At 46.8% G+C, this 14267-nt stretch overlaps 7 protein-coding genes across 7 annotated transcripts; 5 read left to right on the top strand and 2 right to left on the bottom strand.

Moving 5' to 3' along the window:
- Nucleotides 1-6: 6 nt before the first annotated feature.
- On the top strand, nucleotides 7-1221 carry MCYG_02357 (DUF625 domain-containing protein; the record flags this gene model as incomplete). Its single annotated transcript, XM_002849377.1, has 1 exon — nucleotides 7-1221. One exon carries the CDS (start codon nucleotides 7-9, stop codon nucleotides 1219-1221), a length of 1215 nt encoding a protein of 404 aa, XP_002849423.1.
- An 887-nt stretch (nucleotides 1222-2108) lies between these two features.
- Nucleotides 2109-3469, top strand: MCYG_02356 (conserved hypothetical protein; the record flags this gene model as incomplete). Its single annotated transcript, XM_002849376.1, has 4 exons — nucleotides 2109-2771; nucleotides 2830-3011; nucleotides 3084-3337; nucleotides 3393-3469. The coding sequence occupies 4 exons, from the start codon at nucleotides 2109-2111 to the stop codon at nucleotides 3467-3469; spliced, it is 1176 nt and encodes a 391-aa protein (XP_002849422.1).
- A 166-nt stretch (nucleotides 3470-3635) lies between these two features.
- MCYG_02355 (conserved hypothetical protein) lies at nucleotides 3636-4749 on the bottom strand (the record flags this gene model as incomplete). Its single annotated transcript, XM_002849375.1, has 2 exons — nucleotides 3636-4544; nucleotides 4642-4749. 2 exons carry the CDS (start codon nucleotides 4747-4749, stop codon nucleotides 3636-3638), a joined length of 1017 nt encoding a protein of 338 aa, XP_002849421.1.
- A 396-nt stretch (nucleotides 4750-5145) lies between these two features.
- MCYG_02354 (inositol polyphosphate 5-phosphatase OCRL-1) lies at nucleotides 5146-8361 on the top strand (the record flags this gene model as incomplete). The annotated part of the gene is made up of 1 exon (XM_002849374.1): nucleotides 5146-8361. The coding sequence occupies one exon, from the start codon at nucleotides 5146-5148 to the stop codon at nucleotides 8359-8361; it is 3216 nt and encodes a 1071-aa protein (XP_002849420.1).
- Nucleotides 8362-8807: 446 nt separating this feature from the next.
- MCYG_02353 (conserved hypothetical protein) lies at nucleotides 8808-10317 on the bottom strand (the record flags this gene model as incomplete). The annotated part of the gene is made up of 2 exons (XM_002849373.1): nucleotides 8808-9816; nucleotides 9878-10317. The coding sequence occupies 2 exons, from the start codon at nucleotides 10315-10317 to the stop codon at nucleotides 8808-8810; spliced, it is 1449 nt and encodes a 482-aa protein (XP_002849419.1).
- Nucleotides 10318-10840: 523 nt separating this feature from the next.
- On the top strand, nucleotides 10841-11285 carry MCYG_02352 (uncharacterized protein; the record flags this gene model as incomplete). The annotated part of the gene is made up of 2 exons (XM_002849372.1): nucleotides 10841-10934; nucleotides 11005-11285. The coding sequence occupies 2 exons, from the start codon at nucleotides 10841-10843 to the stop codon at nucleotides 11283-11285; spliced, it is 375 nt and encodes a 124-aa protein (XP_002849418.1).
- A 1088-nt stretch (nucleotides 11286-12373) lies between these two features.
- MCYG_02351 (pheromone receptor PREA) lies at nucleotides 12374-13808 on the top strand (the record flags this gene model as incomplete). The annotated part of the gene is made up of 3 exons (XM_002849371.1): nucleotides 12374-13160; nucleotides 13219-13465; nucleotides 13544-13808. The coding sequence occupies 3 exons, from the start codon at nucleotides 12374-12376 to the stop codon at nucleotides 13806-13808; spliced, it is 1299 nt and encodes a 432-aa protein (XP_002849417.1).
- Nucleotides 13809-14267: the final 459 nt, after the last annotated feature.

Genomic DNA, 14267 nt, shown 5'->3' with positions numbered 1-14267 from the left:
TTCACCATGCCTCGTGACAACCTCCTCAACTCCGCCTGCCTTGACCTCTTTGAATTCATTAAGCGCGAGAACATAAAGCCCATAATTGCACATGTCGTTGAACGATATCATGAGAAGATACAGCATATCACGTATGTTGATACTTTCCAAAACCTAATATTACGCTACGATCAGATGCAGGGATACGGAACAAACGTAAACGCCGGCACTGAAGGTAGCGATGCAAGCAGTACCGTATTCAGCCAGGACGAAGCAGCCCCGACACCGACGAGGATGATTATCAGTGGTGGCCAGCGGTGGGGTGCCATGGGAGTGCGCGAGATGGATGCTGCGGAGGAGGAGTACTTTGAAACCTCAGATGATGAGGACGATGAGGTAGGAATCTTCTCATGGGAGGATCATGATACCGCTGCTACTGCTGGCGGTATGGGTGGAGGGTCTGGACAGAGAACTGTGCAGCTCATGCCCAAGGTCTTATTACAGGTTAAACCGGCCGAGAATACAGCTGTATCGGCGCCTGCCAACGGTGCGGCTGCGAAGCCACTCGTCGACTATCCAGATGACGACGATGACGATGATACAGTGCTGAATGACCAGCCTCAATCCGACGGGCAAGCCGCCACTCACACTCCATCAACACCTACACCAACCTCCTCGCCACAGCAACAAACGCAACTCGGCCGTTACTCCTTTTCCGAAAAACGACGGCGCCAGGACGACGACGACGACGACGAGCTTATCAAGCTTTCGTCAGGTCCCAAGCGCCGCAACTCTGTTTCTAGCTCTAACTCTGTTTCACCTTTGTTTCAGCGTGGCAATGGCAACGGGAGAGGGAAGAGGGGCCTCAACTCGAGCCAACGCTCCACCAATGCTAACGATGGATTAGATAAAGACAAGGAGAAAGAAAGCGAAAATGATGCATCAAAGGATGCCGCTGCTTCCCCGGCTAAGAAGATAGCAATTAACCTGAACGTCTCAACGCGCATTGCGCTGAAGAGCCAGGATTCAAACGGTTCTACGCAGGTTTCTATACCAGCAACGGCAACTAAACAAAAGGATGAGGCCGTGACTGCTCCTATAATGTCGAGTATAGGCAGCAGTGATAGCGATAGCGGTGGTGGCGGAGACGGTAGTGGAGGCGGTGGTCCTGATAGTAGCAATGGCGGCGCTGCACCTTCGACCACAACCACGCCGGTAACTGCAACAGCGACAGCTAGTTAAAAAAGAAAAAAGGCAAAGAAAATAATGAAAAGCAGTCTGTTAAATGGATGAAGCGTTACCCTACGCGACGTTACAGATGTCATGCGACTCTAGACCCTGCGCCTACAGACCTTTATTCGCATGCCCTCCTTCGAATCTCTCATACTTGACTGGCCAGATTCGCTCTACTCCTCATGCTTCGGTTTACTTCAGCTCGGAGCATGCTTTCTGATTCATGTGATATCCTTACACAGCATACCCTTTTTATCCTGCATACATGCCTTAATCTAGATACCATACCTGGTGTCAAAACCAGACTGAGGCCAGGACCTCAGTCCGGTCTCTTGCTGTTCCGCCTATATGGTCCTCATCATCTCCTTTGACTCCGATCACTCCTCTCTCCTTCCTCTACATCCTGTCCCCCTTTTCTCTTTGCATGTATGTGTGTTCCGGTGGTCGCCAAGGTCAGGGTCGGGTTCACGTCTAGGTTCAGGTTCAGGTTCAGGTTCAGTGAGGAGAAGGAGCAGGAACAGGTTTTATTTTCCTTGTCGTCCATTCTTGTACTTGATAAATTAAACTCGGGCGCTGCCTTGGAGTTGTTGTAGTTGTGTGCTTTTCTTTTCAGATCATATTCGGCGTGGGAAATGGGAATGCAACGGAGCGGAAGTTTCTGGGGCTCAAAATTAGCTGTTCAAAATGCAGTTGTTTTAATAGAGCTGTTTCATCTTACATGTATTTACTATGTAGACTACTTCAAGTATGTACAGTAGCGAAGAGACATCTAAAACTAACGTTATCGAGCTCCACATCGGGCCTTTTCTCTGCAGCATCCAACCGTACACTGGCTTGAACCCATGATAAACCGCATAGTACCTAGAGCAGTTCATATCCGTTTGAACCTGCCCATGATGTCTACTTATTTTAATCTAAAGGCACACATCACTCCAAACTCATTCCTAACATGTGCCTTCGCTGGTGCCGGAAGCGGGAAAGGCAGCAATGCCAGCATACTATCAAGGACCTCGACGCTCGTATATTTTATATCAGGAAACCCAGGGCTGATATCCTACTACCATCTCTTCTTCTCCCTGCTTTCATCAGAGCTGTCTTCTCAGCCCAATGGCTCCTATATCATCCGCGGTAGAAGTCTAGGTGGCTTTGAAGTCCCTGACCCTCAATCAAAAACGGTCGAGCAACAGCAGGAAGATAGTAAGAAGTCGCCTACTCGCCTCTACAGCCTCGGAGATCAAATCGCTTTCATGGAGCGGGATTTAGAAGAGTTCGTTCGTGCATGGCAAGATGCTGTTCAAGCTGAGCATGCATTGGAAGAAAGACCTAGAGCGAACGTTATTGTCATGGGCCACTCGGTTGGAGCTTACATCGCCATGGAAATCATGAGACGAAGAAGAGAGAAAGCAGGTCTTCAGAAGAGGATGGGTATGAGTGACGGAGTACTTGAGCAAACTGCCTCTGTGGAAGGAGATAGGCTTGGTCTTGATATCATCGGCGGTATCATGCTATTTCCTACTGTTGTGGACATTGCGAAATCTCCTAATGGGAGGGTATTGACGGTACATCTATATACCTTGAACCTACATAGCCGGTGCTGCTGCTAACTTTTGACAATAGAAACTACTCTATATCCCATATCTCCCTCTCCTTGTTAGCATGCTTGCGGGGTTCCTGGTTTGTATATTGCCGGAATTGGTATTATATCGCATTGTCAGCTATGTTATGAGGAATCCCCGAAAGGAGGCTGTAGAAACTACCGTCTCAATGCTGAAGAATGCGCCTATTGTGAGGCAAGCTCTGTATGATCCCCCCCCTAGATACAAACTAGCTTTTACCTGATACCCGAATAACTAAACCACGACTCTTCACAGGCACATGGCGGCAGATGAAATGCGTGAAATATCTGCTGATAAATGGAGTGATGAGCTATGGGGGTTTGGCAGTCCTACCAACACGCCGAAAGATAGGCTTACGAAGATGATATTTTATTTTGGCCGGAATGACCATTGGGTAGCTGAAACGACCAGAGAGGAGATCATCCAGTCTAAGACAAAGGCCAAACAAAGTGCTCCTGGCCCAGTTCTGACAGTATGTGAAGATGGGGTTGTGCATGGCTTTTGTATAGGTGAGTATTTCAACTAGTTGCATTGATAGACCTGCTGCTAACATGTTCACATCAGGCCATAGTGAGATAATGGCGAATAAAGTTGGCAAGTTCATCAAAGACATAGTTAGGGGATCTGAGTTAGATAATTAAAGTGCTATTCATGTGTAAGAGAACAAGAAAATGCATTCTATAGAGCTGCCACCTCTAGCACGCCTTTAACGAGATATAAATAGAAAACACCAAGAGATGATTAATGGGTATCGAATAAGAAGTCGTGTAATGGTTATTTTTCTTTATCAGACTAAAAGAAATCTTGTTATTGCCTTGGGTAATTCATACTTGCACTGCGGAACAGCTCTCCCAACACATCGTTTCCAGTTGAGGGGTATGGTTGCGCTGGTCCCCAGCTCCCCGGGTGTTGAGGAAGTGGTGGTTGATGAGAGGACGGAGGGAATGGCATGGTGGGTGGCCCTTCATTCCCCGGCACCGGACTATGCACCTTGACACTCCACTCATCATCTTGTGCTCTCTGTTGCCCAAACAGTTCCTTCAGCGAAATCTGTCTACCCATGGGTATGCCACCCTGCGCATGCTCACCATTGCCTGTGTCGCCGGTGTACATATTTTGTTGCGTGGCAGTCCGGTTTCTTTCCGCAGCTAGTCGTTCTTCAGCAAGTTTCCTGCTCTCACCCGCATGAACCGCGCATTCTTTGATTACTTGCGCATTTATCGACCTCGCATCCGCCGTTGAGCTTGGGGGTGGTTCTGAAAATATCCATATTCCATATATCATTGCTTTTTGACCTGGCGATGTCACTATTGCACCTTTCTCCTGGGTTTCTGGGCCTCTACTGTGCTCGTCAACTTTCAATATCACATACTCTTCTGTGATCTCGATATCGTCTCCCGTCGACAGTTTGACGTCGAAGTTGTTCATTCCTCGCCGGTTAAGAAGGAACACGCTGTATCGCTCTTCGCCTAGTTCGCCTTGTGTAAGTTGACAGACGAATAGTGTCCCTTCAACCCCGATCTTCTCCCATAACTGCGTTGTTGCGTTGAAATGGTAGACGACTGCGTACTGTGCGAGAGAGAGAATCGAGGAGATAGATGGGTCATGCCGCCGGAGGACGGCGAGGTTAAGTTCTTCGTTTGTCCTTGTCGGTGCTGGTATTGGAGCTGGAGCTGGCTCAGCTCCAGCGTACTGTAGCATCTTGAGCTCTCGGATCTATAATTGAGAGTAGAGATTTGGTATGTTTCGAGGTCCGTGACCTATTTCTGTGTTTTTCCACAGATTTGGCGAGAGTACGGGTAATCTTTCGAACCGCCTTGAGCGTTCGTAGACGTGACGCTGCTGGGTAAAAGGACCTGCTGTTGGTTCTGCTTCTGCTGGTAATTGATAGAAGATGGTCAAAATTGCCGTCTTTGGCCATTCTTCTGCCAAGCCACAACATGTACTTAAATAACGTTAATTAGCTAACTTCATCCCACCTCGTGTCGTTATGCTACATGCAACTCTTCTTGCAGAACCTCCTCCGCAAAGAATTGGCTTATTTACGGGTTACAGATAATATCTTCTTACGATCCTGCTGGATATTACTAAATATTAAGCTGGCTCGTATTCTGCTGCGCCAGGCTTCCCCGGCTACTCTATTAAACGATTAACTATCAGCGCAGGTGACCACGAATATCCGATCACAAGCCCTATCAACGACACATATATAAATACCTATATATATGATTGCATGTGCCTTGCGATGAGATGAGAGAAGCTAGCTCCCTCCAGCCTTTGGTTTCTGCGGATGCGCGGGGCTGAATGAGTTATCAAGATGGCGGTTCTAGAAGATGCTCAGGCTGCTCCCAACGCCAAATTGACTACGAATACTGAAACCATTCCTGGCGCGTTCCCCGATCCTCAGGCTGAGGAGCCTATCGTGGTATCGCTGAATGACTTGTCTTTGTCCGCCGGCGTACGAGCTAGGAAGGCGGAATATATTCGCCAGAGAAAGCTAAGAATAAGGATTGGATCGTGGAACGTTGCAGCTCTGTCTGGTCCGGAGGAAGACTTAAAAAAGTGGCTAGTTCAAGAACCAGCTGCTCAAGGGAATGCCACTAAGGAAGGAAATAATGGTGTCATTGATATTGATTGTGACAGTAGTGGGGTGGCTGTAGACAAGGGAGCGTCCGAGTCAACCGGCCAGCCATCCAGAAACGACTCGTTCGAAACCTATGGTGAAGGGCCAGATCTCTACATCCTAGGGCTGCAGGAAATAGTCGATGTGTCTTCTCCTACAGAGGCTTTAAGACCATATGTCGACCCAGGCCCCTCAGCAAAATGGAACACTGCACTCCGGAATGCTTTACCCTCTGGATATTCCTGCATAGCGTCCCAGCAGCTCGTGGGTATGCTTTTGCTTGTTTATGCCGCTCCCTCACTGGCCCCTCATATATCATCAGTAAGTTCCACGAGTGTCGGAACGGGGTTTATGGGCTATACTGGCAATAAAGGGGCAGTCGCAACCCGTATCGTTATTGGAGAGACGACTCGTTTGGTTTTCGTTAACTCTCATTTAGCTGCGGGGGCGGAAAAGGCAAACTTAGAACGAAGAAATTGGGATGCGGCCCAGATAACTTCGCGTTCATCCTTTGCTCCCGTCGATGAACAAGACCTTGTCTCTGGAGAGTTAAACCAGCAATTCGGAGCAGAGGAATTTGGGTTTTGGTTTGGTGATTTGAATTACCGCTTGGATGATATCCCTGGAGATGATGTGCGGCGCCTTCTTCATCTGCATGTTCAAAATGAATTTCGCCCAGCGAAGCAGAATACTGTTTCAAAAAGTGGTGAAGATAGTCAATCCGAAGTAGAAGAGCATCGGAGATCATCTGAAAGTGGTACTTCCCTAGCGTCAGAGGACGGAATACAGTTAGAGGATAACGATATAGATCCCTCAGATGATCCGGCCTCTCTCCTGAACACACTCTCCTCACTTCTGCCTCATGATCAACTCCAGGCTCAACAAAAGAGTGGCAAATCATTTCATCACGGCTGGCGTGAAGGGCCAATAACATTTCTACCAACTTATAAGTACGATGTTGGGCGAATTGGGGTATTCGACTCCAGCGAGAAACAGCGTAGTCCAAGCTGGTGTGATCGAATTTTATTTCGAACACGATCCGATTACTTAAGGTACGAAAGGAAAGCTAAGGAGGCGGAAGCATCGAAGAAGAGAGATGAAGAAATGAGAACTCTAGGCTTGGATAAGGCGGTTGAGGATGATAATGTGCTCTTTGACTATGATCCGGATCAAGATGCTGCAGACTACAATGTGGAAGAGGCTGATATGGTGGAAGATGCAACCAATATCGATGCGAAATATGAAAGCACTATTTCTCTCTTGGAATACACATCACACCAGGATATCGTCTCTTCCGACCACAAGCCTATCCATGCTGATTTTGATATTACCCTTGACGTCGTTATTCCATCATTGAAAGCAATGATCCATCAAGAAGTTGCACGGGAGCTGGACAAAGCCGAGAACGAAGCCCGTCCTGATGTAACTATTGTGGTGGATCAGCATTCAGAAGCCCGCCGAAACAGCTCTAGCGATAATACTGAGTCTACTTCGCAGCCAGATACAGTTAATTTTGGCAAGGTGAGATACGATGTTCCCATGTCACGAAGTTTGACCCTTGCGAATACGGGCAGTGCTCCCGCCACCTTTGGGTTCCATTATAACCCATCTATTGATACATCTGGCTCCCACTCGTCACCGCCTTGGCTAGACATTCGCGTGGACTGGCCTGCCAATAATAGTAGCCAAGATGATAAGCTGCCAAAAGAATATACCTTTCAGCCTGGTGACTCCGCTAATGTTCGTTTAACATTATGTATATCTGACATTGAATTTGTGCGGGAGCTCAATGAGGGCAAAGCAAAAGTTGACGATATACTCGTCCTACGCGTGACCGATGGGAGGGACCATTTTCTATCTATCCAGGGCCACTGGTTGACTTCATCATTCGGCTTCTCCCTCGAGGAGCTTACTCGTATACCAGAAGATGGTGTCCGCGCCATAAATGGACCACCAATCTCTCCTGGAGGGAACAATTCAAACGCTCGATCCTCTGGCCCGCGTGAGCTATTTAAATTAACAGAGGCAATAGCAGAACACACAGAACGGTCTATTGCTGAGTGGGGGATGGTTTCTAGTGATTCATCTCCAGATAATTCTGCCCCTCCATGGGAAGTAGACAAGAAATCCGGCTGGCCATTCAATCCACAGACTTGGTCTTTAAACGATGTCAGTGAGAGACAAAAACTGCTGGTTGGTGTGAGGGAGGCTATTGATACAAACACTCCTTTTTCTGAACACTTCCCAGCCAATTTCTCGTGGAAATATCGCACGGAGCTACTTGCTGAGACGCTCATTACTTTCCTCAAGTCTTTACGCGATGGTATTATTACAGAGCAACTGTGGGCTGCACTAGACCAGCAACAGAAGCTCCTGCGTGATAAGACAAGGCAACAGGAACCTTTACCCACCGAACAGATGCAGTCATCGATATTAGAAACGCTCTCCTCGTCCCCTTCTCACAGTGTCTCCTTCACCTTTCTCACTTTCATGTTGAACCGTATCGCCAACGAAATCACGCCAATAACACCTATGCCTTCACCTACTTCTGCAACTATACCCGGCAGGGAACAGACAGTTCCAACCGTCATAGGCTCAGAAAATTCATCAGCTCCCGCTTCTCAGTCTACCCTCTTGAATAGACAACCGTCCCTTTCATTTCCATTCCGGCTGCGAGGCAGGAATAGTACGTTATCTGGCAGTAGTGATGCAAATGCGCCTAATTCGGTGTCACAGACAAACCCATCAATTACTAGGAGAGAGGCACTTAATGACTCATACGCTTCTATCTTCGCTACGGTGATGTTTTCTTCCTCCATTCCAGTACCAGAAAAGGAGAAAGACCGGAAGTTATGGGAAGAGAGGAAGAAGGGGATTATAGCACCCTTTTTATGTATTGATACCCGTTAGTCTCGGGCATTTGAGGTCATATATATATGATGTTTTCGTTATCTTTTTGAGGGTTGGCAATAACTTAGGGACACTTATACCCATGATATAAAGCTAAGACTCTGGATTAGACATATAATCACAGCATATACATGTGGTCTTTTAAAGCACATTAGTTAGAGGTATTCCCTGAGGATTATTTCAAGAGATATGTCCTAAGAATACACCTAAAAGGGCACATAATTAGCAGGGGGCAATCTACTGACTGTACCTAGAGAAGACAAGAAATTTAGTGTACAATGATAGCTTCACTAAGTACAAATGCTAACTAACCATAAACACTAATTAATACAGGGGTATCCGAAATCTCTAAATCATAAGTAGTTGTTTCAAAGGTAAAATAAAACAGAAGCACAACATCGAACGGGCATAAAGTAAGTAATAAAATCTTAGGCCTAGAGCCTGCTTCAGCCAAAAGGGTTCTGATTCCATTCTTTACGAGGCAGCTGTGCAGTGCGTAGCTTCCTAGTTCTCTTCTTTTCTCGCGACCCAGATGACTGCATAGCCCAACGATATGCCCATGAAAATGGGTACATGGGTAACTGAACTATGGACCAGGCGACCCGTAGGGGTGTAGTAGTAAGAGATATAATGGTGGATATGACATTCCTAAGTAAAGGGCTATACTTGAAATTGTACTCGTGCCTTGTCTTCCCTTGGCTTTTGACAGTAAATAGTGGGTTGAGGTCCGCCATGTAGCTGTTCACGGTTCGTATGTGAGCATCGAGCTTAACTGAGATAGCACTACAGCGCCTCTCCTGACTGCGAATGACTTTGTCGAGTGCATCAATATCGCCTTGAGTGGCTTTCCGTACCTCCGCAACAAGATCCCTACCGGGGTTGGGTGTGTGGCTTTCTTCAATAAAGGTAAGCTCCGAGTTTCCGATAGATAGACGAGATTCTAGTTCCTCAAGACGTTTAGAAAGCTCGAGAACCGGTTCCGATTCGAGAGCTGTATCGTTGAGAGTTCTCAGGTGGTTTGATGCCACTACACGTTGCAGGTAGAGCGTTCTTGCCTGTACCATCTTTAGAAGGTGAGAAACGGGGCGTATTTCTGCCGCAAGCAGGAACAGGGTGAGGCTGTAGTTTGAAACTAGTCCTTCCGATGGCCGTGATAGCTGAAGCCTAACCGAATGTAGGAGATACGCTGCTAAAACTGGGAATAAAAAGCACAATGCAAGCGCTGAAAGCTCGTGCGTGTGGAGTTCACGTTTTGCGGATTTATATGCTGCTGTTTGTTCCTTTTGATATGAGGTAGAGCGGGGCCCTCCCTCATTTTCTAGCTTATCCAGGGGCGAAGAATTTTTTGTACTCTCTTGAGACTTTTCGACCTTTGCATCTGAGGCTTCTAAATCTTCGATGTCAAAGGCTGCTGGCGCCAGCTGAACTCGCTCCTGGGCAGCAAAGTACCATTCCCTAAACACGTGTTAATTGAAGTAAACCAGTAAAACACTACACTAAAGGACAGACATCTCACCATGGTAGCCGAACAGACCAGTTTAAGAAAACCGCAGCAATGGATAGTAAAGAAATATCAGTGAATACTGCGGCTCCATTATGGAAGAGAAGTCCACCCAGCCCTGGTAAGAGAGCCAACAAAAGAGGACTAGAGTGCCAATGAGAGTCCGTATTATTAAGATTGCTACCTCCCACGTTATTGCTAGCACGGGGGAAGAACAGGTCATCAGTTGATGACTTTATAGATCGGCGAGTCTCCGAAACGGCGTCTGAGAAAGTTGAGCTGCGTCGGAGCCTTCCGGGAGTGGATGATGAGGGTGCAAAGCCATTCACATTAGAATTAGACCGCACATTCCGCCTGCGTACTGTCGAAGGTGACTTGACACGCGAGGCCGCGTGGGAGGCGACTGGTCCCTGGTGATGCTGATATGGCTCTTGTTCTGTACGTGCTTCATCCATGATTCATGGTCGGAAAAATATGATGCTCTCCGCAACCTCTGCTCCAAATCAACTAACACTTCTTTACGGATAAGTATGAGTTGGTCTCTTCGCACGCTCGGTTCACATCCTTCGTACAAAACACCCGAAGTTGGAGCTCTTCCTATCCTGTTTTTGCGGAGTTGTTTTTGTAGATGCTCAAAAGCAGTCAAGGCTCGGCATATCTTGGCATCCCCACGCTTCTCTAGATGACATAATAAACTCTACTGTGCATAGACCACTAATGTATTATGTCATCTAGGTGAGTCTGCAAGCGAACTTCTTCGCGAAAAGTCGAAAGGGACGACAGACGATGAAGACAAGGAACAAGATGGTCATGATACCGGCACATCCGCTTCGTGACTTGAATAAGCCTAGGGCTCAGGATCAGGAAACCTATTTCCTTTTGCTATATCTTGGGCTTCGTGTTCATTTTCTCCAATGAGAATAATAGAATATCCTTTACCGTGCCTGATTGACGCTTGAGCCTTGATATTCCTTCACCATGGCGGTTTATATCCTCAAGCTTCCTATTTCATATATATATCTCGGGCTGTGGCATGGGGAATGTCTTTTAAACGGGACTGACCTGCGTGAAGGTCAACACAAATAAAATTAGCTTTCCCTATTGATGCAAGGTTGACCAGAAAACAACCCCGGCTAAGCTAGCCATCTTCACGGCCCTGGGCCACACTATACAAAGAACCAAACGGCGGGACATTCTGCAGAGAGTTATTGATGTTACAGAGACCCAAGTGAATCACGTCAAGGACCCGCGCTGCCCGTCTCTAATGGTTGGGCTTTATATATCTATACTCTCGCTCAACACCAGGTACCAATGTGAGCTCTTTGATAGTGTTGAACTCCAGGCTTCTGGAAAAATACCAGAGCTAGATGGCTATCTTGGTCACATTCTAGATGTCTGGAACTTGAAGACAACCCAAGGTTGAGTTTTGCCTGATGATACACCAGGGCCATGATAGGTGCATATTTGTGAGCACCCGTCGACGGAACCATCCTCGTGTCCGGCTCATTTCTAAGCTGAAGAGTTCTCGAACAGTGTTTGTAGCAAATGAATCCATCCCCGAGGCGAGGGAACAGGTCTTCCGTAAACCCTCCCCACCGCGGAAGGGCACCCCCAGGCACAGCCCTTTTTCTTTTCTCTCCTGTACGGCCAACAACAGTAAACGCCGTGTTGCAGCAGTCCGGTTTACAAAGGGTGTGCAAACGGACCAGCAGCTTGCTTGCAGATGCGCAGATCTAATTGCTCGACAAGGACGAGATGCTGAGATTTTATTGAACGAGGAGGGCTTATTGATACCCCGATGCGGTTAGCGCGAGTGACTCCCGCCCGCGGGTTCCACAATCTAATCTTCAGCGCTTTTCTTTTCTTTTCTTTTCTTAGCTCTTTGCTTATTCAGATGAGGAAGATGCACGAAAATACATTCACGCTGCGTCAAGCCTGTTCAACAACAGCAGTTTATTGACATCCGCGCCAGACATGATTGATTGATTCTATTCGAGGAAGTTGAAGGCTCAGCGGCACTGCGTGACGGTCTCCGAGTGGTCATTCAGCATGTCCTCTCTTCTTTCTTTTCTCTCCAGTATCTGGAGATTCTGCAGAGATATAAATTTTATATCTCCCCGTTCTTTCACAACTGCTTGCTCTCAATTTTTTTCTTCTTGATGTACAGAGACACTGTTGCATTTACTTGTTTGCATGTCTCAACCCCTTGAAACGCAAGATATACACACACCACATTACTACGAACGTCCTCGCTGCATAAAGCGTGGTTTCTCTTGAGGCTTTACTTGATCTTGGTATGATATGCACTTGCCAGTACTCTTTCTATATGACCATGGCTATACGGAGGTAGAGACTAGGTGTGCGTTAGCTGACAAACCTCTGTAGCGCTTATAGAACTGACCACCTTATCTGCATTGGGTTTTGTTTTGACAAAGCAATATGGAGAACAGCAACCTACCTCTTGTTTATGTGATGTCAACGCAGGCAACCGTACTATGTACCATTTCTATTATGTCCTTCCTCGTCTGCATTCCACCATTGATCTGGCACTGTCGAAACGGAAACTTTCCTGCCTCCTGCTTGATTATGTGGATTCTCACACAGAATCTCTTCAATTTCATCAATCCATTAATTTGGCCTGATGACGATGTCAATTCCTGGTGGATGGGGTATGGCTACTGCGACATCCAATCCAAACTTATCACAGGTGCCGGTGTTGGCATTGCAGGCCCTCTGGTCTGTATCTTCCGCAGCCTTGCCAAAGTATTGGATACGGAGCGGACTACCCTCGTACCTAGCAAAGGAGATCGAAGGTGGAACACCGCTTTTGAGGCCATATATTGCGTTGTTATTCCAGTCATCATTATGGCCTTACACTTTATTATCCAGGACAGCAGATACTACATCTATAGCATTGTTGGCTGCATGCCAGCTTACCATTCCAGCTGGGTTAGCTTCATCGTAGGCTACATCTGGCCTCCAATAATCTTGGTTGTTGCCTGCTTCTACTGTGGTAATGCTTCTCTTCCCTCAAATGTATCGTCTGGCGCCTTGAACACTGCTAACTGTGACCAAGCACTCGTGTTATATCGCCTGTTCAAGTACAAGCGTGATTTTTCTCAACTTGTATCGTCCAGCAGCACTACCACCAAATCCAATTTTATCCGCCTACTCACTATCTCGCTCGTACTCCTACTTGGAAGCTTGCCCGCCCAGTTCTTCGTCTTTTACTCCAACATCACATCCTATAAACCATGGGCTCCCTATTCATGGGATGAAGTTCATGGCCCTCAATGGAGTGAGATTATTAAATTTCCAATGCATGCAGGAAACGTACTATGACCGCTGGATACAAGCTGCCGCAGGCTTCCTCTTATTCATCTTCTTTGGTATTGGGCATGATGCGACAATGATGTACCGGTCTATTCTTTTGAGGCTCGGCTTTGGAGATTGCTTCCCTGCACTTCGACACCCTCACCTTATGATAAACCAGAGACAAGGTTCATCTTCCACACGCTTTGGCTCCTTTAGCAGCACTGTCAAAATGGCGCTAGGACGGAAGAAAGTGTTGACATCCACAGTCAACTCTGACATCACTCTCAAGTAAGTTATCTACATCGCTATCTATTGCTGCTCATACCCATGGTAAGCCCTATAGCTAACAAAGCCCTTGTTTGATAGTGAAAAAACACGGACAATGTCATTGGATGGATACTTGTTTAATGACCTGGATTTAACCAGCTCCCTTGACAAGCAGCAGAGTGTCCAGAAGCCTTATCAAATGCCGGCAGTTCCAGCACCAGTAAACCGTTCCGGGAATTTTAGCAAGTCCAAAAAGTCTCGCTGGCAATCAGGAGACTCTATTTTCCTCGAGTTCCTTACTGACACACCCGGTACCAGTGCGGTAAACGGAAGGTGTCCGGCGGACGGGCATGATATGGTTTAGAAACCGTCTCTTAAGTCATCGTACTGTTTCAATATACCCACACTCAAATATTCCAGTCAGAGAAGCTGTCTCAATGCTTCCTGTATCATTTCATTTTAGTGAATTTTTTTGTTTCTCTTGCTAGCGTTGATATCTTGTGATACCTACAAGGTGGCTTATGACATTTGCTGGATGTATATGTTATGCCGCCCTATACCATGGGATGTCTTTAGATACATCAAGTTTATATTCATCTCTTAATCTCACAATTGATTGGGTCTCTCCTGTATTTTATTGGTTAATAGTTGGTATTACCCGTGGCTGCACCGTATTATTCCCACATGAATTCGTGACCATACGCCAAATTCTGCTCTATAGCAGCAAAAATATGCTCATAGCAATGGTTTCCGAAGATATCTCAGTGGGCAAGAAGATATAATACAATACATTGCATAGGGTGGAGAAGTAAAGCGGCCACGA

The sequence above is a fragment of the Microsporum canis genome, genomic scaffold (assembly GCF_000151145.1).
Source record: "Microsporum canis CBS 113480 supercont1.2 genomic scaffold, whole genome shotgun sequence".
Classification (NCBI taxonomy): domain Eukaryota; kingdom Fungi; phylum Ascomycota; class Eurotiomycetes; order Onygenales; family Arthrodermataceae; genus Microsporum; species Microsporum canis.
The sequence above is the reverse complement of the archived record's forward strand: the minus strand, read 5'-3'. Positions and strand labels throughout refer to the sequence as shown.